This window comes from Bos indicus, chromosome 9, assembly GCF_029378745.1.
Source record: "Bos indicus isolate NIAB-ARS_2022 breed Sahiwal x Tharparkar chromosome 9, NIAB-ARS_B.indTharparkar_mat_pri_1.0, whole genome shotgun sequence".
Lineage (NCBI taxonomy): Eukaryota > Metazoa > Chordata > Mammalia > Artiodactyla > Bovidae > Bos > Bos indicus.
In genome coordinates, this window is record NC_091768.1 from 45087691 (window position 1) to 45110773 (window position 23083).

At 38.7% G+C, this 23083-nt stretch overlaps 1 protein-coding gene, 1 long non-coding RNA gene and 1 pseudogene across 4 annotated transcripts in view; 2 read left to right on the forward strand and 1 right to left on the reverse strand.

The window, feature by feature from the left end:
* The window catches only part of LOC139184915 (uncharacterized), a 66856-nt gene that overhangs the window by 23635 nt on the left and 20138 nt on the right, over window positions 1–23083 (reverse strand). The window lies entirely within an intron of this gene.
* On the forward strand, window positions 1564–22922 carry POPDC3 (popeye domain cAMP effector 3). 3 transcript variants are annotated; one of them, XM_019967299.2, is made up of 4 exons: window positions 1564–2001; window positions 19749–20458; window positions 21367–21475; window positions 22460–22922. In XM_019967299.2, exons 2-4 carry the CDS (start codon window positions 19974–19976, stop codon window positions 22739–22741), a joined length of 876 nt encoding a protein of 291 aa, XP_019822858.1. In that variant the 5' UTR covers window positions 1564–2001; window positions 19749–19973; the 3' UTR covers window positions 22742–22922. The 3 variants fall into 3 exon arrangements, with proteins under 3 accessions (XP_019822858.1, XP_019822859.1, XP_019822856.1); XM_019967300.2 differs by having other exon boundaries at window positions 19753–20458; XM_019967297.2 differs by lacking the exon at window positions 1564–2001 and having other exon boundaries at window positions 19709–20458.
* On the forward strand, window positions 2009–15550 carry LOC139184914 (HIG1 domain family member 1A, mitochondrial pseudogene; annotated as a pseudogene).

Here is a 23083-nt window from a genome sequence, read left to right on the forward strand (position 1 = left end):
GTGTGAATGCCAGGAGTCAGCAGGAATTCATGAAGCCACCTTACAATCTATTGAACAATCATATCTTTTGCTGCTTTGGAATTTTTAAGTTAAAAATGACCATGAATATAATCCTTAAAAAATGTAACATATAATACTAAATAAGAAGTAAATCTAAACCCAGAATATGATAGGGACAGAGTAAACAAAGTAGGTGATTAAATAGTTAACCACACTAGAGGATAGTAAGTAGAAATAAATATGGGCAACCCCTGTAGTAATGATTACTCAAGGAAGCAGGATGACTCAACCACAAAACCAAGCAGGCTTGCTTAGCAACAAAACTGTGGAAGAGAAGCACAAGACATAACAAAGAACAATGGTGGCATGAGCCCCACATCCTTCCCAGTGAGCTCAGTAAGCAGATGATCCATAGAACTGGTTTCTGCACATAAAGAACAGCAGTTTATGGAAAGGTGACATTTCAAAGTGAAAGATGCCCATTGTACTGAGACTTGAAATAATTTTTCCATTTCTGCCATGACAGTCCTAGCTTGACCATATAGGGACAAAAAGACTTCCTTGCCCAACCTGGGGGAGGAGCTAATGATGCAAGCATGATACCTACTTAAGAATAAGGGAGAAAGTTGTCTTTCCCCCTTACCTATTTTTCCTATTTTATAAAACTGTAGCCCACTAAGTTCTCAGTGTGGCACCCTCTCACCTGCCCACTGATAAGCCTCACAAGCGTCCTATCACCTCTTATCTATCACTTTGCCTATCGAAGAATTATTTTTGTGCTGAGACATAAAGGACTGCAGCTCCTTGGAACCTCCTGAAATGCCACTTAGCAGTTTCAAATACATCTGATGTCAAACCTCCTGACCTTCTTACTTCCCCAGCCATATCCAATTTAAACTGGATTTCCAACATTTCTGAGTAAATCCCTAGAATGAAGCACAACAGCAAAGGCCTGGAACACATGCGGTTTCCAGCCCCATATAGAGTATAGGAATACAGGTACTTTTTGCTCCTCAGTCCTAGTATCCATTAAAAGAAGTTAATTTTTACCATTTATATTACTTTAATGGCTATTCTAGGGACCAAAAGAGCCCCTGATTATTCAGTAAATGTTCCTGGAATCACTGCAACCAGAACAGTTACAGAACATGAGCGAGGGTGCTGAGAGAAGGGAGGAGATGCAAATTCTCAAGTAGGTTGTGTTTCACTGTTCCCTCACCAACCACCAGAGTCTGATCACCAAAACCAAAGAAAACTTCACTAACTTCATGGGAGGGAAAAAATGCATTTGATTTCTGCCTTAAGTTGTATGCATTAGGGCTCATTACTAACGAACTTTTTTGTGGGGATCATCTGTATTTAAATTTTTTTTCTTCTATTATTGTCCATGCTCTTCATCCATTTGCCTTGGAGACATTCATTGATTTGAATCAAGATATTAACTGTTCTGTGCCCTCTTTACCCAAATATTCCCATCCCCATTCCAGTCACTGATCTCATTTTGTTTACAGTGGGGGTGGGGTAGAGAGGGCAGAAGTACACTTGCTTCCCTTCCCATCCAAGGAGTGAACCCCATGGTCCTCTGCCTGGCATATAGTGAACACGAGGTTCGTTTTACAACTGTAAGCTGCGTTCACTAGAGACCCATCTTTGCAAACTTTGTTCCGCCGCTCAATGGCTAGGTTGATCAGCAGTCCGACGACTCCCTGGAGGCTGGGGCTACCCGGGCCCCGCGCCGTTCCTGCCGCCGCCACCCCGCCCTCCCCGCGGTCCCCGGGGCGCGCGCTCGTGCCCGGCCCCCGCCTGCGCCACCGCGCCGCTCCGGAACCGGGCTGCGGTCACTGAGCGCCCGGGTGCAGGGCGGGCACCGGCGCGGGGTAGCCGGGAGCGCGTGAGCCGGGCAACAGGGACTTCGCGCTGGTCGGGGGGGCCCGATGCACTCGGCTGGGAAACTTCTGCGGGCGCGAGGCTGGAGCTCTGCGTGAGACCGGGAAAGGCCAGGTAAGGAGGAGCCGGGGCGCCTCGGCCGCCACCCTTCCGCCGCCGTCTGCACCCTCACACCTTGCGGCACTGGGGCCTCTTGCCGGGTGCGGTTCTCTGTCCTGGCCCCGCTCCTGGAAGGGGATCACGACCTGCAGACCCCCTAGCAGCGCGCTTCGCTGCCTGTGCCCCTGCTTGCACGGCGCTGCCACCTTCCTCCCGCTCTGGCCCTGCTCCGGCCAGCGGCGAGTCCGGGGGTCCGCGCGGGTGCCGCTGGAGGCTGGCCCGCTGGGGTCGGCGCACCGGTCCTAGGCGCTCGGGTCCTCCGCCCACAGAGGTGAATCTTCTTCCTACATCTGCTATTGGACCCACTCTTGCCCCGGGCAGCACCTTGGAGACCCCCCAAAGGTCGGATTTTAGAGGGAGAAAAGCTGCTTCGGGGGCCCTGACAGCCTTCGGTTGGCCTTGGGGAAGTCGGGCAGAGACGAGAAGCTTCCCTGGGCAAAAAGTCTGAGCAGGGCAGGGTGTTCCCGTTGAGTTTGGGACCCAGAAAGCGGCCACATCCAAGGTCACGCTGACCTGTTTACTCTATTTGGGGAATCCCCCTGGGCAAGGGGAAGGGAAGGAAAGAAAGGGAAAGACATTTGAAAACCACTAAACTACCTCCTCACCAAGGTCGGTTACAGAGATATGTATTTTGAGGGTCTGTATTTTAAGAAAAGATTAAAGGCACAGAATCAAATACAGTAATATGGCTATGGCACACACACGAAAACATTTTTAGTCAGGAGACATTTTGCAAAAAGTGGAAAAGTTGTATATGTAAATAAGTGGGAAAGCAGAATTAGAAACCCACTTTTGAACATAAACTAATTTGATTTACTGAACTTCTAGAATGTGACAACCTTCCTTCCTGACTTTTTACTCCAATTCTTGTGGTTAAGTATTTTCAGTTTGCAAGCTTGCACGTTGCAGTTGAGTTTTATGGCAGCCTTAAAAAATTTACTGCTGTCTCTCTGATCATGCTCAAGTTTAGTGGCTATTTTCTTTTCCGTTATTTTTAATACCAGGGACTGTTGCACAAACAACTCCCTGGTGTGACAATACAGGAACTTGGCACTGTTCTTTGTGGCAACTGAAAACCAAACAAGAACTACCTGAAACAAAATATTAGCAAAATAAATACTGGATCTCTTTCCACATTTGCCAAATGAAGAGGTCTGTCTGATCCCACATGATCTTTAAGGTTCTTTCCTTCTCTGGGACACTGGGTTTGTCTTTTGAAGAGTTTGGGATACAAATATTAAGTGAAATCTAGAATAAGATGTTATCTGTTCTACTAAAATTTTATACATATAAGCTGGGAGACATTTGATAATTGAGTTTCTTTAATCTCATCAGTTTCTCAAAATAGCTGAATCATTGTACATCCTGGGCTTCTAAATGATGACAGTCTATGCTATTAAATAAATATGTGTCAGGGGAAACCCAAACCCCATGCTTCTTATCACAAGACTGACTAATAGGGTTGATACACTGGAGCATTCATGTCTGCTTTCTGAAGAGTCCCCAGGAAAGATCAAGAATGGTTATGAAGCATTTGCTGCAGCATATGAGCATAACAACACATAAGTGACATGACAGGCAAGAAGTTTCAAAACTGCTTTGGAAAATGTCTGTGATATATTTGCAAGCCCGCAAACTGCAACTGAAATTGGTTTCTGTAATTATGGGTGTTGGTCAGCTGGGATTATTAGCTATAGAGAATAAGTAAGAATTTACAAAAGTGTATTGAATCATTAATGAGATTTTTTTTTAAAGGAAAAGAGAAAACATTCCTCTCTTTTATCTTAATAGTTAGAGGAAAATATCTTAAAGTGAAAGTTACAACAGGTTATCTTATAAATTAAATAATAACAAAAGTTGCTGACTTAAAACTCCCATAACAACGCTGGACCCTCCTCCAGCTCAGAGAATTGAGGGATCAATTCACACAACTACAAAGTGAGACCTTCTCATTTTGTATTTTTCAACAGAATAACCTCTAGTGACTCTTTCACACATACTGAAATTGGTGGGGGAGGAGGGATTTACGGCCTAGAGAGAAGAGCAAGCAGCTGGGCCTGTGGAAGAACTTTCATCTTTCCAAGCCTCATTTTCCACTCTGAAGAATGCTAATGATACTATTTGAGTGGCAGAGTTGTTGTGACTCCTCAGTGGGTCAGTGTAGACAAGACCCAGTGCGCAGCACATAGTGAGAACATAGCTAATCTCACTTCTCCCTGTCTTCCTTAGTAGGTGGTTGTTTATTGACTGAACAAATTGTAGGATGAACAGTAGGTTACAGTTTTCTGCTTTTGATTTCAAAACTTCCATGTGGCAAAACCTTGATGAGTGCTGAATCTAGGTAATGGGTATATAGACGGGTTATCATACATTATTTTCTCTGTTTTGGAATATGTTTAAAATTATTCATCAGAAAAAAATTAGCATAAAGCTGAAAAACTCATAAGATACATTTCTAGTCTAGCCTAACATTTTTAATTGCAATTATAAAAATTATTCTATATGGACAGGAAAGAAATGCAGTTTTATAGAGGGAGTAGATGGGTGAGGAATGGCACTAGAGGGTAGTCCATGGTGATCTTTAATTTCTTGTGGAATCTTTTGTTATTTTAAAAAGATCCAAAAATATGACAGTGTTGATATTTGATAATTTTGGTTGTTGGGTTCATGGATATTTCTTCTCTGATATCTTTGTATTTAAAATTTTTCAAATTAACATAAAATCACCTTTTAGTTTTATAAGATTAGAATAAAGGAAGCAAACAATATAGGTATATGCAAAGAAAAAAGTAGTGTCCTGCCATCCAGGAATAACCTTTCTTAGCATTAAGTAAAAAATCACTCCACATGCCCTTGCATTTATACAAATAGAAGAATACAGGCATATTAATATGTAATATGCTACTTGATTACCTGTGACACATACAACATTTTAGGGCTTGTTTGTTGCTTTTGGTCTTGAATTTCTAAGAAACAACTTGGTTGCATTTTGATTTTTAAGACTTTAGTTTGTCTTTTAAAATATAGCATTTATTTAAAAATTCAGTATGCAACAACTGACTTTTAATGAGTTTTAAGTAGCTTATTTGCATATAAAATGTATTTTTAGATTATCTTAGATCTCATAATTTGAAACTGGGCTTAAATGGTGTCAATATTTGAATTTCACTAAAATGCAAGCTCCATGAGGGCAGGGATATGTTGAATTCTTACATATGTTAATTATTAATGTGTTCTTGTCTATTTGAAAGTTGATGATACAGTCAATTATGCTATAATGCTTATTTTGAAAACCAGCATCATTCCAATGCAACTGAAATGTTAGTAACAATTCAAGCATGATGCAAATTTTGTACTAACTTATTCAATGATTTGCTCAGTCAGAAACACCAGCTGAACACATTAAACTGCAACCAGCTAACCAAGCCCTATAGGAATATAACACACACAGACCTCAAACATTACGAGCTACCTTGGTTCACTGAGTGATATCCTGCAAGATTATGTTTTGTTACTCTTTTGCACTTATGCATTTTTCTATAGAAAAACACTCATTTAATATCCCAAGAATATTTAAGCATCTTGATTCAAAAATGTCAAATAGTGCATTCAAAAGGACAGCTTAAACACTGAAGAGAAGCTTGAGATAATCAAATATTTTGAAAGAAGAGAATGTGCAGTATTTCCTGAGCAGCAGGAGTAAGGGAGTAATCCACACTGAAGATCATGACAGGAAGGAGAACCAGTGAACAATTTTTCTCACAAAGAAAAAGCTCCTGTCCCTATAAACACTCAAAAGGAAATGGAATTCCTTGCAGAAATGCTCCTAGTAGCACCAGGAGTGGCTGGTTTGGTGGTTTCAAACATTGCTGACCCTGGTGTGTGATCCACCTGCTCATTAAGCTCAAAAAAATGACAAAGGAAAGATTACAGCTAATTAGCTAGCACACATGAGCTTATTAGGTGTGTTTGCCAGGAAGGAACATGAAGTAAACATAGAAAAAGTGAATTCATTTGCTGTGTGCAGGACACTTGGAGGAGAACTAAGTGAAGGTGTCTTCCTTGGATGCATATCAAGGAAAGACTCATGCATCTGTGAGTCCAGCTTCTCTTGCATCTTTCATCAGGAATCTCTGGTGAACTTACTGCATGACGTGACTGCAGCTGACTGAAAGTGAATGTTTTCCTGCTCGTGCCTTTAGCCATTTCCAGAACATGGAGAAGTCAAAAGAACTTGAAGCAGAGTATGGGGATTGTTCGTTTAAAGCAGTTAAATGATAAGCTTATGAAGGAGAGGTTTATAGCTGTTTCTTCACATTAAGAATTATAGGGCACTGAGTGACTCAACCTCCTGTCCTTCTGTTGCTCCAAAAATTGTAATTGCTTTTTTTCTTTCAGTTTTACTGAAATACAGCTGACATACAGCACTATATGACTTTAAAATGATCTACATAATAGTCTAATTTCCATCATAAAATGATTATTACTACATTAAGTTTAGTGAAAGTCTATCATCCCATATGGATACAAATTAGAGAAACAGAAAAAATACTTTTCCTTGTGATAAGAGCACTTAGGATTTTTCTTAGAAACTTTCACATATATAACATACAGCAGTGTTAACTATTTTTATCATGTTGCCTTAGTACTTATTTACCGTATAACTGGGAGTTTCTGCCTTTTGACAACCTTCCCCCAACTCCTGCCTCTGATAACCACAAATTTGACTTTTTTTTCTAAGACTTTCTTCATTTTTGAAATATAATTGACCTATGACACTATGTTAGTTTCTGGTGCACAGCATAGTGAGTTGATATTTCTATATATCTCAAAATGACCACCATGATAAGTCTGGTTACCATCTGTCAACATACAAAGATTAATATTATATAATTGTCTTTGTATGGAAACACAAAAGACCCCTGATAACTAAAGCAATCTTGAGAAAGAAAAACAAAGCTGGAGGAATCAACCTTCCTGATTTCAGTCTATACTATAAAGCTACAGTAATCAAGACAGTATGGTACTGGCACAAAAACAAAAGTATATATCAATAGAACAAGATAGAAAGCACAGAGATAAGCTCATGCATCTATGGGCACCTTATCTTTGACAAAGGAGGCAAGAATATACAATAAAGAAAAGATAGCCTCTTCAATAAGTGGTGCTAGGAAAACTGGACAGCTGCATGTAAAAGAATAAAATTAGAACACTTACTAACACCATACACAAAAATAAATTCAAAATGGATTAAAGACCTAAATGTAAGGCCAGAAACTATAAAACTCTTAGAGGGAAACATAGGCAGAACACTCTTTGGCACAGATCTTCTTTGACCCACCTCCTAAAGTAATGAAAATAAAAACTAAATAAATGGGACCTACTTAAAAGTTTTTGCACAGCAAAGGAAACTATAAACAACATGAAAAGACAACCCTCATAATGGGAGAAAACAATAGCAAATGAAATAAAAGACAAAGGATTAATCTCCAAAATATACAACCAGCTCATGCAGCTCAATATCCGAAAAACAAATAACCCAATCAAAAAATTGGCAGAAGATCTAAACAGATATTTCTCTGAAGAAGACATACAGATGGCCAACAAACACATGAAAAGACGCGCCACATCACTCATTATTAGACAAACGCAAATCAAAACTACAATGAGGTATATCACCTCACACCAGTCAGAATTGCCATCATCAAAAAATTTATAAGCAATAAATGTTGGAGAGGGTGGGAAGGAAAGGGAACCCTCTTGCACTTTTGGTGGGAATGTATTAATAAGTTGTTAATACAGCCACTGTGGAGATTCATTAAAAAAAAAAAAAAACAGGAATAAACTACCATTTGACTCAGCAATCCAACTACTGGGCATATACCCTGAGAAAACCATAATTTGAAAAGACACATGTATCCCAGTGTTCACAGCAGCACTATTTACAAAGCCAGGACATGGAAGCAACTTAGATGTCCATCAACAGATGGATGGATAAAGAAGTTAGTGGTACATATATACAATGGAATATTACTTAGCCATAAAAAGAAATGCATTTGAGTCAGTTCTTGTGAGGTGGACAAACCTAGAGCCTAGAAGTAAGTCAGAAAGAGGAAGACCAATACCATATAGTAGCACATATATATGGAATCTAGAAAAATGGTGTTGATGGACCTATTTGCAGGCCAGGAATAGAGACGCAAACATAGAGATCAGACTTGCTGGACATAGTGGGGGAAGGAGAAGGGGGGATGATTTAGAGAGTAATACTGACATATATACACTACCATGTATAAAACAGATAGCTAGTGAGAAGCTTCTGCGTAGCACAGGGAGCTCAGCTTGGTGTTCTGTGATGACCTAGAGGGGTAGGATGGAGGAGTTAGGAGGGAGACTCAGGAGGGAGGTGATATATGTATACTTATGGCTAATTCACATTGTTGGACAGCAGACACCAGCATAACATTATAAAGCAATTATCCTCCAATTTTTAAAAAAGATATTTTATAATTGTCAACTATATTCCCCAGACTGTACATTTTAGACACGATTCATTTATTTTGTAACTGGAAGTTTGTACCTCTCAACCCCACTCACCTATTTCATCCTCCCACCTGAAAATTTGTAATTTCTTAAGAAAACATTTAAATTCACTGAATCTAGGACTGAAGTGAGAAAACAAGAACGCTGTGATTTGCTCCAGTAAGTCCAGATATTTAGATTCAAACTGTACGTGAAGCAGTTAAGTCATGAGGGTTAAGACAGCAGAGCCTTGGCATCCACCTGCCTGAGAGTGAGTCTGGGTTCTATCAATATTGTATCCTTAAGCAACCTAGACTTTAGATTTCTCATCTGTAAAATGGGGAGATAAATTTGCCTACTTCAAAAAGTTGTGAGGATTAAGTGACATAGCATTTTAGGGCTCTTAGACATGTGCCTGGCACATAGTAAGTGTTCAGTAAATATTAGGTGCTGATAGTAACAGCGTTGGTAGTACTACTAGTAGTAATAGTACATGAGGATTAAGAAGATGGCACATAGTTACTTCATTAATTCCCATTGCTCAACTCATCTAAATTTGGTGGAGTCACAATTCAAATTATGTAGCTATTTGTTTTGAGTTTCTATGGGCTTTTTTTTTTTTTTTAGTATTATTCTCTGGATGTGTTTGAAACATCAAGTATTTGCCATACATTAATGGCTCAATTTTGCAAAGAATTGATCCAGCTAAATGTTAACCAAGGAAACATGGTATTCCAGGAATTTTGGAGATTGGTATATGAATGACATATGGGCTTCCCTGGTGGCTCAGCGGTAAAGAATTCGCCTGCTAATGCGGGAGACGCAGGTTTGATCCCTGGGTTGGGAAGATCCCCTGGAGAAGAAAGTGGCAGCCCACTCCAGTATTCTTGCCTGGGAAATCCCATGGACAGAGGAGCCTGGCAGGCTACAGTCCATGGGGTCACAAAAGAGTCACACATGACTTAAGCTCGCCAGGCTCCTCTGTCCATGGGATTTCTCAGGCAAGAATACTGGAGTGGGTTGCCATTTCATTCTCCAGAGGATCTTCCCGACCCAGGGATCAAACCCTGGTTATCTGCATTGCAGGCAGATTCTTTACTATCTCAGCCACCAGGGACCCCAAACAACAATATATGAATGACAGAAGCATTCTAGAAGTTGCCCACATGTACAGATGCTTAATAGTGTTGGGGCCACTGGACTCCATGAAAGAAAAACCTATAAAGTGGTACAGTTAATTTAAATATAATTGCCAGGGCCACTTATCCTGTCTTGTTTTCCAGATATGATTAAAGACCTGTTATTACTTGATTTTCCTAATAGAAATCTCACGAGGATTGTCTTCTTCTCCATAGACCTGTATTTCAAGTCCATCGTAAAATGTAGTTATTACCTTAGTGAAAAGCCTCAGTTATAGTGGATATTCATAAGTATGTATATTCATTTTCTATTGCTTTGTAACAAATTACCACAAACTTAGTGGCTTAAAACAATACAAATTTACTATCTCACAGTTTTTGTGAGTCAGAAGTCTAGGCATAGCTAGAATGGATGCTCAGCTCAGGGTTTCACAAGCTTGCAATTCAGGTTATCAACTAGACTGCACTCCTCATTTGAAGTCTAGGATCCTCTCCCAAAATTTCCAGGTAATTGGCAGAATTCAGCTCCTTGTGGTTGAAGGACTGAGGTCCCCATTATTCTGGTAACTTTTGGTTGGGTACTTCTTTCAGCTCACAGAGACTGCCTGCAGTTCCTTGCCTAGTGGCCCCCACAGGCAGTTCACAGCATGGTGTTGCTTTTTTCTAGGCTAGTAAGAATATGTTTGTCTAATTTCCAGTCCTATAGTGAGTCTTACATGGCTTAACATAATCACAGACATGACTATTCCAGTCCCATTGGCCAGAACATGTTACCTAATCAAGGTACTCTCTATGCCATGCCTTTCACATGGGAATGCCATTCAATGGGAAGACTCAAGGAAAGGGGATTACAGGACCTGTGTATGAGCAGGGTAGGAATGTTAGAATTCTCCCTACCACCATAGGTGATAAAGTGAGAAACCAAACATGGCTAGAAATAATCAAATGTGGCTTTAGCTGAGACAAGAGAATCAGAGAAGCCTGGCATAGCTTGTGGGCAGGTTCTCTAATTTCCTCAAGTCTCAAGTGAAGCCAAGCTTTCATTGGTATAAAAAGTCAAAGGCATATTCCAGCCTGGGAGCCTAGTGGTGCATGAAGAGACTTAGGTATTATGTGAAAACCCCCCAAAGCTTGTGTGGATCTTCTGGAATCTAGAAGGCCACAATCCAATCTCCAGCATAAAATTTATGAGACTGTCTACCTGAGATCAGAAGATGAAATGAGAAAATGAGACCATGTAATATAATTGCTTAAGAAAGTAGGATTCTTCCTAAGGCAAAAGAAAAAAGTACCATTTTTCTTGGTAGAATAAAGGAGCCAAGAGCTTAGTGGGGTTGGCCATCTCTATAGGCAGAAGCCAGATGGTGACACATCGATGCCTTGGATAACATCTGACTGACTGTAGCATATGAACACTGTAGCCAAAATCATTTACATTTACATCAACTCTCTGCTCTTAATCTTAGATAATTCTTCCATATTTATACATTTATATACTATACATATGCACTGTTTGTACAGCATCATGCCAAGTCTTGGCATGATGAAGAAATTAATTTCTTCTTTCCTTGAGAGGATCTAGACTAGCACTGTCCAAGAGAAATATAATGCAACCATATACATAATTTAAAATTCTCTAGTAGCACATTAACAAATAAGAAATGGGTGAAATTAACTTTAATAATATGTTTAATTTAACCCAGTATTTCCAAAACATTATCATTTCAGCACATAACCAATAAAGAAATTATTAATGATGTATCCCTAATCTTTGTACTGTCTCTGAAATCCATTGAGACCAACGCATCTTACTTCAGACCAGTCACATTTTAGGGGCTCAGTGGTTACGTGTGGCTGATGGCTCCTGCAGTGGCCAGCACAACCCTAGGATTCTAAGGCTTCTGGTCATGGGCATTTAACTTCAATTCTCATTTCTCTTTGTACTCACTTTCTAGATAATTTCATCAGCTCCAATCCTTATTCAGTGTTGTCCTGTGTAATTTAGGACAACTGTTAAATATACCTCCATCCCGCACCTTATCTTCTGCTGTGAACTCTGTTGCTAGACCAGGTGCATCAGGTTAAACATGACTCAAAGCGAGTCCCCTGCCCCCAAACTTCCTCTGATTTCTTTCCAAGCTTCAGGATCTCTTATAACTCCAAAGTGTCTTCATCCCTTCTCTGTTCTTCTGTCTCAGCAGAGACACGTCTTCCTTTCATTTCTTCTTCATGGTTAATATAATACATGCTTTTCTTTCTTTCTTTGTCCAACACCTAACCCATTGATTCAGGTATCGGTCATATCTCACTTGGGCTTCCTGGCTATTAACCTGCTTGTTCCAAAACTATATTCTAAACATTGTTTTTCTACCTGAACACTATTTATATCATATATATATATATATATATATATATATATATATATATAAATGACCAATTAATAAAGCCAATATTTAAAAATATACACACTATCTACATGAGATTCTTTAAAATATTACTTAAATATGTACCCCAACTGAAAGAATAAACAAATTATGATGCTTTAAAAAGGAAAACAGAGGTTTCCCTACTGGTCTAGTGGTTAAGACTCTGAGCTCCTGATGCAGGGGGCCTGGATTTGATCCCTGGTCAGGGAACTAGAACCCACATGCTGCAAATATAGATTTCACATGCCTCAACTAAAAAGGATCCCGCATGCCACAACTAAGACCCGGTACAGCCAAATAAATACATACCTTAAAAAAAATTAAAAAGAAAATATATATTATGTTCAATATAATATACAGTGGAAGCCATGTAGACAGATAGTAAAGGCCATAGAAATTCAGAGCCTAGAAAGTGCACTTCAGCCACCGTGTTAAGGAAAGGCTGATGCAGAACATGCACAAACCTTGAGCCCCCTCAGAGATGAGTGTGAGGAAGAAAATGCCTCCTGACCTGAGCAAGCATGGTAGTGAGAAACACAAGAGAAAATGTGCCTTTCCAGCCCCTGAAAAAGAAGGATTAAAATCCAGATCCTTTACTCTATAGAATGTTCTAGTGTCTCTTACCCCATCCCCCTAAAAGTTCTTAACCCTGGTTGCACAACAAAATCAATGGGAAGTCTGTGGAAAAATGCCAGTGCCTGGGTCCCCCTACAGTCCGTAAATAATTAAACAATTTCCAGAGCAGGGCCCCAGTCACAAACCTGGTGTGAAGATGTGCCTGTATATGTATGGCTGAGTTCCCTTTGCTGTTCATCTGAAACTATCAAAACATTGTTAATCAGCTATACCCCAATACAAAATAAAAAGTTAAAAAAAAATCAACTGAGAATCCGGTAGGAACCTGAAACGTCTTGAAGTTGTCTGAAGATTCTTCAATCACTATGTCAAGCGACACAGATATTTCTCTTTATTCATATGATGAAGATCAGGGATCTAAACTTATCCGAAAAGCTAGAGAGGCACCATTTGTCCCCATGGGAATGGCATGTTTTGCAGCAATTGTTGCATATGGATTATATAGATTGAAGAGCAGGGGACATACTAAAATGTCTGTTCACCTGATCCACATGCGTGCGGCAGCCCAAGGCTTTGTTGTGGGAGCAATGACTCTTGGTATGGGCTATTCCCTGTATCAAGAATTCTGGGGGAAACCTAAACCTTAGAAGAGGAGATGCTGTCTTGGTTGTCTTGGTGGTGCTTGCTATAGTTAGACATCTCATATTGAGGTTATATGTTTATGCTGAAAATAAATTGTTTGGGTCAGACAAGAACATGGTAATTTGAAAATTGGCCTCCTTTCTTGCAGGCTTGATTTGCCTGGTGACCAAGTTACTGGTGACTAGTTCACTAGCTAGGTCATTCAGGGGAGTCAGACCAGCACAAAAGAAACATGTCACTTTTAAATACACTTGATAGTGGTACCTATCCACCTTCTTAAACTCTTCTGTTGAAATTAGTTCTAAAGAAGACAACATGCCAATCCTGAAAATGCTCCCAGTTGCTGCAGAATATCATATGCTTTTGATGTAATGTAGGAATCCTATTTACCCCAGTTAATTTAACTTTCTGACGGCCTTGTGGACTGAGTACTGTTTTATGGGCTGGTTGGCTCTTGAGGAACCCTTTCAGAACAGTGCATGGAATACACCATTACAAACCTCCCTGGAAGTCTGTGTGTGTTTTTAAACCAACACTAAAAAGCTGGTAACAGAGCCACTTTGAAGTAGTATTTATTTTAGAATCATAGTTATAAACATGAGAGTAACTTAACTTGTGGATCCCTTTTAGCTCTTTAGTAATTGCAGAATTATATTTTGCTGCTGTTAAATTAGAATAATTTTAAATTATTTTGAAACATGTATTTTAAGTGCTAATGTAAAGGTAAATGAAAAAACACTTTTAAAATGTGTGCAGTATGTTTATTTTCTCCAAAAGTATCATCAACTAAATAAAATCCCTATAATGGAAGTCATTGATGAGCAAGCTGGTTTGGTCAGACATTATACAAACTTTGGTATATCACAAAATGCTTTGTTGTACTTGTGAAATTCTCGTCTAACCTGAATTTACATTCCATGGTGATAACATGGTAAATGTAGTGTTATTAAAGTAAATGAACACATCAAAAAAAAAAAATCAACTGAGAGCCTATTAGAAAGGCATCTGTCTGGGTCCCTCCCTGGCTCAGTTATTCTGGGGTGGGGCCAGGGAAGGGGCATTTTAACAGGTCCCTGGGTGATTCTGATTGTTACTGGCTTCCAGAGACTGGTTTCTTTACTCAAGGATAGGTTAGTTCTGGGTGGTCAGGACACAACATAGGGAAGAATAAGACAGATCACTCCTGCAGAAATAAGTAAGTTTAGAATTTAGAACATAAGGATGGTTTGTCTTCTATTGAAATCCTCTGAAGAAAGCTTTTAAAATCTATATCTTCAAATGGCTCAGCTCTGTAGCAAACAAGCAACAAGTACAGCAATGCCATTTCTCTGTTATTTAAAAATCTGCTCAATAAAATTAAAAAAAAAAAAAAACTGAATCAAAAAATGGGCAGAAGACCTAAACAGACATTTCTTCAAAGATGAGCTGGCCATACAGATGGCCAACAAACACATAAAAAGATGCTCAATATCTTTAATTATTAGAGAAATGCAAATCAAAACTACAATGAAATATCAATTCACACCTGTCCAAATGGCCAACATCACAAAATCTACAAACAATAAATGCTGGAGAGGGTATAGAGAAAAGGGAATGTTCTTGCACTGTTGATAAAAATGTATCAATAAACTGGTAGAACCACTATGGAGAACAGTATGGAGGTTTCTTAAAAACGAAAAAGAGAACTTCCATGTGATCCAACAATTCTACTACTGGGAATATACCCAGAAAAAACTTTAATTCAAAGAAACATGCACCCCAATGTTCATTGCAGCACTATTTACAATAGCCAGGATATGGAAACAACCTAAAAGTCCATCAACAGAGGAATGGATAAAGATGTGGTACGTATATACAATGGAATACTATTCAGCCATAAAAAGGAATGAAACTGGGTCATTTGCAGATACATGGATGGGCCTAGAGACTGTCATACAGAGTGAAGTAAGTCAGAATGAGAAAAACTATTAACACATATATGTGGAATCTGTAGTTACAAAGCAGAAATAGAGATACAGATGCAGAAAACAAATGTATAGACCCCAAGGGAGGGAAGGGGTGCAATGAATTGGGAGATTGGGATTGACATATATACACTACTGTGTATAAAATAGATTACTAATGAGACCCTACTGTATAGCACAAGGAACTCTACCCAGTGCTCTATGGTGATCTAAATGGGAAGGAAATCCAGAAAAAGAGGAACTATATGTATACATATAGCTGATTCCTCTTCCTGATACTGGGAAAAATTGAAGGCAGAGGAGAAGAGGGTTTCAGAGGATGAGATGGCTGGATGGCATCACCAATGCAATGAACATGAACTGGGGCAAGCTTCAGGAGATGGTGAGGGACAGGAAGGCCTGGTGTGCTGCAGTCCATGGGGTCGCAAAGAGTTGGACATGACTGGGCAACTGAACAACAATATAGCTGATTCACTTTGCTATACAGAAGAAACTAACACAACATTGTAAAACAACTGTACTCCAATAAAAATTAAAAAATAACAAGTGCTCCCAAAAGACTGAGAAATTAAAAGAATAAAATCTGCTAAGAATTTTTAATATAGATTTTCTCATTTGGATGTTCCAGTACCCTTTAAAGTAGACACAATAGGTGACATTACCTCTGCTTTACTGATGAATAAATATGTCTAAGTTCATCTAAGTAGCAAGGAGGAAACGAAAGTCTACATTTTCTAAATCCTGGTACTGTGGAAGCAGAATGATATGGTTTAGACAGTGAGTTTCAGAGTCAGACAGACCTGGATGGAATCTTAGTTCCAATATGAACAGTGTGGTGACCTTGTACAATTTACTTGCCTTCTCTGAGTTTCAATCTTCTCATCTGTGGGATGGAGATAATAGTACCTTCCTCATGGGGTTGTTGTGCAGATTAAATAATTTTTTAAATGTCTGGTACATAGTTGCTGAGTAAGTATACATACTTAAAGGTTTAAGTAGAGAAAATGATCTTCTCCATATGTAACACATACCAAAGCTGGGATATGATTCCAATTAATAAGGATAATATTGATAGAATTTTGATCTTCTAGGTTGCCTAGCAACCACAACTAACATAATACCACAAGCTACCAGAGTTGTTTTAATGAAATCAGGAATTCAGCTGCTCTTAAGGAACTGAACATTGTAAGAAGACAGAAGGATTCTCCTATGAATTTGGAGTTGTGCCGGACATCTTAAACAACCCCTCAGTCAAGAAATCCTCCACTTCTGTTCCCCTAGGCGACATCTGTTAGAACATCTGTTGTCCTGGATAGAGTGAGGATGGAAAAGAGAGGACTTGTTCCTCTGTATCAGTGTGTTCAATCCACATTCCCTTAGTGCCAAGGGTCTGAAATACAAAAACATTTGTCTTTGCCCTTTAATAATTTTGGAATCAAGAAGAGGAAATGAGTCAGTGTTGAACAGTAAAACAGAAGATTATTTCATGAGTGGCTTTCTATGTCTATGTCCCTGGTGGTATTCTAAGCATAATGAACTGAACTGGACGAGCAGATAGAGCCTGTCTCAAATATCCACTGTTAGGATTATTATTTTCCTGGCAAACCGTCCTGGCAGATTATTCAACTGGTCTCCCAACACATTAAATCAGATCTGCAGCCTTGAAAGACACACTGCCTGCTGGGACGAGCATGAAGCTGAGCGGAAGAGGACTTGAACTTCCAGTTTTGTGACTTACTGTGACTTCTACCTGAAGCAAGTTACTTAACCTGCCTTGGGCTCCACCTTTCTCATTTGTAAGCTGAGCATGACGGTTTAGATACTGCCTCGCTCGTGGCAGTAAGTGTGATGCTGTGAGATAATAAATGTACACGTTCTGAACCCGTAACTGCCATTTCAAGTTAATCTTCATCACTGTGCCACCCAATTTATATCACATTTAGTTGAGCATTCTTGTGTCCGCCTTTACATGTCCTTATTCCTTTGAACTCAGGCTCTGACGATGTAAAGAGTAAAAAGGGGAAGTATGTTTATTTGCACTTTGTCTCCATCGTTTGTATCCCCATGTGTTAACTTCTTTTGCAGGGAAGATCAACTACGTAAGAAATCCATTGTGCTCCTTTGGCATTCCAGCATTTATTTACCGCAAAACATGACTTCAGGCCCACAGGCTTTGACACAGGCAGCTGGTTGATGAGTCGTATTCAGCATTCATACAGGGCTGCTGGCACATGGCAGAGGAACACTCGGGCTTGTCACCTGCCCCTGTCAGTTCTTCTTCTAATAAAGTACATCTGTTTTGGTGACTGAATAAAAACACACCAAGTGGAGAAAGCCTGGGTGTGGAGCAATCTAATCAGGGCAAGTCAGCACTCTTTGTTGAGTGATACAGGATCAAGGGTAGGAAGGTGGTTTGGTGGCAGCTTACTGAAACAGAAGCTGACTGGAAAGGGCCAGAAACAAAGTTCCTCATATAATTATAATGGGTCACACTCCAGGAATGCAGGTGGCCCAGTATATTATTCCCCAAGTCAAGAGTTTAAGGGGTAAGATTCCAATAAACTCTGAATTACCACAAACATAATGCTAAATTTCACATTAGCATCATTTTAGCAATTTGTTGAGGATTTTACATTTCCAGGAGGTTCAAATCCAAGTTCAGAGCTCCACTGGTAGTGCTTTTTAATATTGCTTTTGTGGCTATTTGCTTGGCATCTTGAGGCATTAACTTAAAATACTTGAGTTTTAAAAGTAAAACAGCAGGGAGACTGACATTTGCGGTCTGCATGTCACACTTCTCAACTACTCATTGTATTTTTAAAAAATGTTTCTTTGTTGTGAATATGCAGTGATATATGACTTTGGGTTTTGTTTAAAGAAGAGAAGGGAAACATGTTCAGAGTGTCAGTCGGCCTTGAGTCTCACCCCTCACAGAGGGATGGGTGGAGTGATAATTAGAGGGATGCAGAATGTTTGCATTTAAAAGCAGCATAAGTAGAAATAATACGGTTGTAAGTTATAGTTCTGTGTTATTTTTTCTTGTTTTAATGATTCACCTGGTGATGTTCTTAAAGTCATTCCTTGCTGAGAAGAGAATCACTATCCAGGATGAAAAACCAGGAACTTGAGCAGTATCAGCTTCTTTATTTTCATCTCTAGTTCTGTTGGTAGTAAAATGCTGGTCCTTTTTTTATTTCAGCTAAGTCATTTTCACCTCTGTAGGTACTTTTTTTCTATAAGACTAGATCTATGTTATTTGGTATTTTATTACCAGGTGTTCTGGAAAAAATCTATCTCAAAAACAATATAGCACACAAGTTCAAGGTTCTTGAATGTTATCTTGGTTTCAAAAAAATCAATCCAATGAATGCTTCATATTGAAACCATTCATTGTTAAGAAACTTGGTGATAAATGATATCTATCCTACAACTCTGTCATCATAGTTAAATCTCTCCTGAATGAGATCACATATTAGCATTTTTACCATATGGCTGAAAGGGTAGAGAATATATGTGCAGAGGAACTAGTCACTAACATTTTTGACCATCTGGCAAATAAATGTGTAAGTTGCAGGAACTGTAATATTATTTATTTAGTTATATAGATGCAACCGTTAGCCTGAAAGAGCCTCTAATACAGTAAAGGAGAACTGAATTTATATTTCTCAAATAATTTTGATCTAATTAAACATTTTCACAGTCTACCATGTACTCTTAAAACCTGACTCCTAATGGTGTGTTTCTTACATTTATTGATTAGGGCTCCTTACGGTGACTATTTTAAAATCTCTCTCACGAGAGACCTCATGATTGGATCTGGCATGCAGGCTTACATGCTGAAGTTCTGCTCTGCCATCAACCACTGTGTGGCCTAGGATAAATTAGTCTCTCTGAGCCTCAAATTCTTCATTTGTAAAGAGTGAATAACGTATTGTCAAACAACATCTCTAAAAGGGTGGGCCATGGAAGACGTGAATTGATGCATCAGAATCATGTGGGGAGCTTGTTCAAAGTACCAACACTGAGGCCCCACACTTAGAGATTTCTGACTCAGTATATCTGGAAACAGTCTATAAATCTGCATTTTTAGTCACTATCATGAAAGATTCTGAGGTGCACTGAATTACTGTTATAGAAAGCAGCTGATTATAGCACTTAGCTTTCTTGAAAAATACATAGTTAGCTAATTGTAACAAATACTAAAATTTCTGTAAATTATTTATAATTAAGCCTAACTTGAAAATATGCATTTTTTCTATCCTAGAAATGTAATACTTTCAGTATTTGTATTGAATATATTTTAACTTCATAGAAAGTAGGATGTCAACTTGAATAAGTAAAATGCTGGTGATTCATTAAATACACTTCTCAATTCTGTTTAATTAGAATCCTGTTTTTATTTCTTACATGGGCAACAACAACATATTTGTCAGCTAGAACTCAATGAGAAGCCCAGATGAACTTAAGGATGCTAGCATGGGATTCTTAGTTTTTCAAGATCCACAAACACCAAACCCATAATCACCCGAGCTCCAGTGTCTGGGCTTTCTCTGGTTTTGTGAAGACTCAACTCTGATGATGGAAAAGCAAAGGACTTAATTATTTGCTTTGATATTATTTAATATCAACTGAAAAGTGAACCAGACAGTACTACGGCCATGGAAGGAAATTCAAGTTTATGGAAGAACCTAATCGATGAACACCCTGTCTGCACCATCTGGAAGCAGGAGGCTGAAGGAGCCATCTATCATCTAGCCAGCATTTTATTTGTAGTAGGTTTCATGGGTGGCAGTGGATTCTTCGGGCTCCTTTACGTCTTCAGTCTGCTGGGATTGGGTTTTCTCTGTTCTGCTGTCTGGGCCTGGGTGGATGTCTGTGCAGCCGACATGTTTTCCTGGAATTTTATACTGTTTGTCATCTGCTTCATACGGTTTGTTCACATTGCCTATCAAGTTCACAGCATAACCTTTGCCCGAGAATTTCAGCTGTTGTACAGCTCCCTCTTCCAGCCTCTGGGGACCTCTTTGCCTGACTTCAGAACTATTGCTATGAGCTCAGAAGTGGTTACTCTGGAAAAGGAGCACTGTTACGCCATGCAGGGGAAAACCTCCATCGACAAACTCTCCCTGCTTGTCTCAGGAAGGTTTGTACCCTTGGCACTTGTGTGTCTTTCTGCTTTATTACTTACTAACTTTTGTTTCTTTTCTTCCTATCTCAACATTGCATAGTCCTCAGCAGCATTTAGTACTCTGAGGCATGAGAAACCCTTGACGCATGAGTCGTTTACATAGGCATTTAGAATACATGGTACCATTTACTTGAAGGAGGATATAATTTAGTCTTAATATTTCTTTGTAGAAATCAAAGGTATGAATTGGTTTGTCTGGATATGCTATTTGTTTCCAAACTAATCACTTAGAGTCAAGAAAAAGATGATGCCAGTTTGAATGAATAGAATACTTATAGTTATTTAGCATACAAAGTATTTGAAACTTTCTATTAGGGCATTCTTTTAAGTAATAGAGAACATTTAAATTTTATAATGATCACTTTTTTTTTCAGTAATTTCTAGCAAATGCCCACTTGCTCAAAGGGGAAGTGTACTACATATAAATTTTGAAAAAAAAGTTTGGGGGAGAAATAGGAATGTGATTATTCATGTTTTTTAAAAGGTTAAATAGTTTACAGAGGTATTTCCAGTGGTACGTCTTTATGTTCTTCAGAGTTCTACTTAATTTAAAATCTGACTGAGTGCATTTAAACTTGTAATTGTAATATATTATACACACCTAAATGGGCACATATTAATTGATGAATTTTCTGATGAATTTCACCCACTGTTCCAGAATCCTAACTATGGGAGGAACAGCAGTACATAAATTTTACAGGAGATTTTTGTCACTTATTATAATGTATGAATTTAATATTTTGCCCTTCAAGATTTTAAAAGCCAAAAGAATCATCAGAGATCAGAAATAGTGTTCCCTGCCCTTGTCACCAATTTAATTCTTTCTCCTTCCCTCCTGACTGATGTCCTTTGTGTCTGGGTAGGATCAGAGTGACAGTTGATGGCGAATTTCTGCATTACATTTTCCCCTTCCAGTTCCTGGATTCTCCTGAATGGGACTCACTGAAACCCACAGAGGAAGGCACTTTTCAGGTAAGGGATAACTGGACCACACTGGGAACACTGCCTCTTTCAACCAGATAAACGCTGCCTGTTTAAAAACAGGCAAACAAGCAAACAGAGCAGCAGATGACATAGGAGTAATTTATACTTAACTTTGGAATGTACTTGGTAGCATGCATGTCTTCCCCATTCTGCTTGAGTCTTACTGATTAATGTCACTTTATAGGTCCAGCAACAAGGAGAAGATTGGGTATCCCATAGGACAGAAAGAAGTCTGTGATAAATATTCTTAAATTTTCCTTTGCTTAACTGAGTACATGGGAATTAAAATATAATTAACTGATATTTGACTCTAAACACTGCCACCTGTCACAGTTTAGAAAAACACCAAGAATGAAAATCTGTCCTTATGACAAAATAAGTGATTTTTAAAATTCAAAATGTGATGAATTTCAGTTGTTTTCTAGCAACAAAATGCTAAACAAAATGTCATTACTATGCTGCCATATCTGGTAGTATTAAAAGATAATCCTTTCAGTAGGTTCTATTATGGCATTTGTTTTCCTCTGGTTAATTCATATAACATACATGTGTGTTTTATATATATAGAATCATACACATATGTGGATTAGGTTAATTATATTCAGTACTACAGGAAATGGATTAGGGTTAAATGTCCACAGTCTTCAGGACAGACATGGAAATATTTCCCCAACATTAGCCAACTTTATTACTTTTTAATATCAAGTAGCTCTCACTTTAATAAAATGTAAAATATAGATATCTAAATTTAGAAACAGATGAACTGGAGATGGGCACAACATTGTGATTATTCATGTTATAAATTACATACATAGTAATAAATTTTGTACTTTTGCTATGTTTTATGATATACTGTGGGTTTTAACATTAAAATCAGCATGAGAAATTCATTTAAAATTTGGGGCCAAGAAAAAGGGCAGGCCATTTCTTGCTTCCTAACCTCTGTTTATGTGTGGTCTTATGTTTTTTTAGGTAACCCTCACAGCAGAAACTGATTGTCGATATGTGTCTTGGAGGAGAAAGAAATTATACTTGCTCTTGGCTCAGCATCGTTATATCTCCCGCCTGTTTTCGGTTTTAATTGGCAGTGACATTGCAGATAAACTCTATGCCTTGAATGACAGGGTGTACATAGGAAAAAGATACCATTATGATATTCGGTTACCCAACTTCCTTCAAATGTCAAGTCCTGAAATGTCCAAGTCATCCCTGACAGAACATTTTCAGAATTCCAGACGATATTGTGATAAATGACATCGAAGTCTTAAGTTTTATAATTATAAAAGACTCTCTTCATCATTCCCCAAATGAAATAGCAAAATATAGCAAACTGAGCTCACTAATATTTTTATAAATCCAACTCAGAGGCAAGATGCCATTGCCAGCTGTTTTATTCACCTTAACTTGTACATTGTGAATAAATTTTACAATTTTTTTTTCTGTATTTCTCATTGGAATATATGGAGGGGGGTGAAAAAACTGTGGGCACTTTTGTCCTTTTCTGTACCAGAACCGGGAGAGTGAAATTTTGCATTCTCAAGTATGTCCTCAGATTTAGGGAAATCTGCTGCTGTGCCCTACTGAGTTAGGTGCCAC

Coding starts and splice junctions, on each gene's coding strand:
- POPDC3 (XM_019967299.2), top strand. CDS start 19,974: ATGGAAGGAAATTCAAGTTTATGGAAGAACCTAATCGATGAACACCCT. Junction 20,459..21,366: donor TCCCTGCTTGTCTCAGGAAG/GTTTGTACCCTT, acceptor GTGTCTGGGTAG/GATCAGAGTGACAGTTGATG. Junction 21,476..22,459: donor CAGAGGAAGGCACTTTTCAG/GTAAGGGATAAC, acceptor ATGTTTTTTTAG/GTAACCCTCACAGCAGAAAC.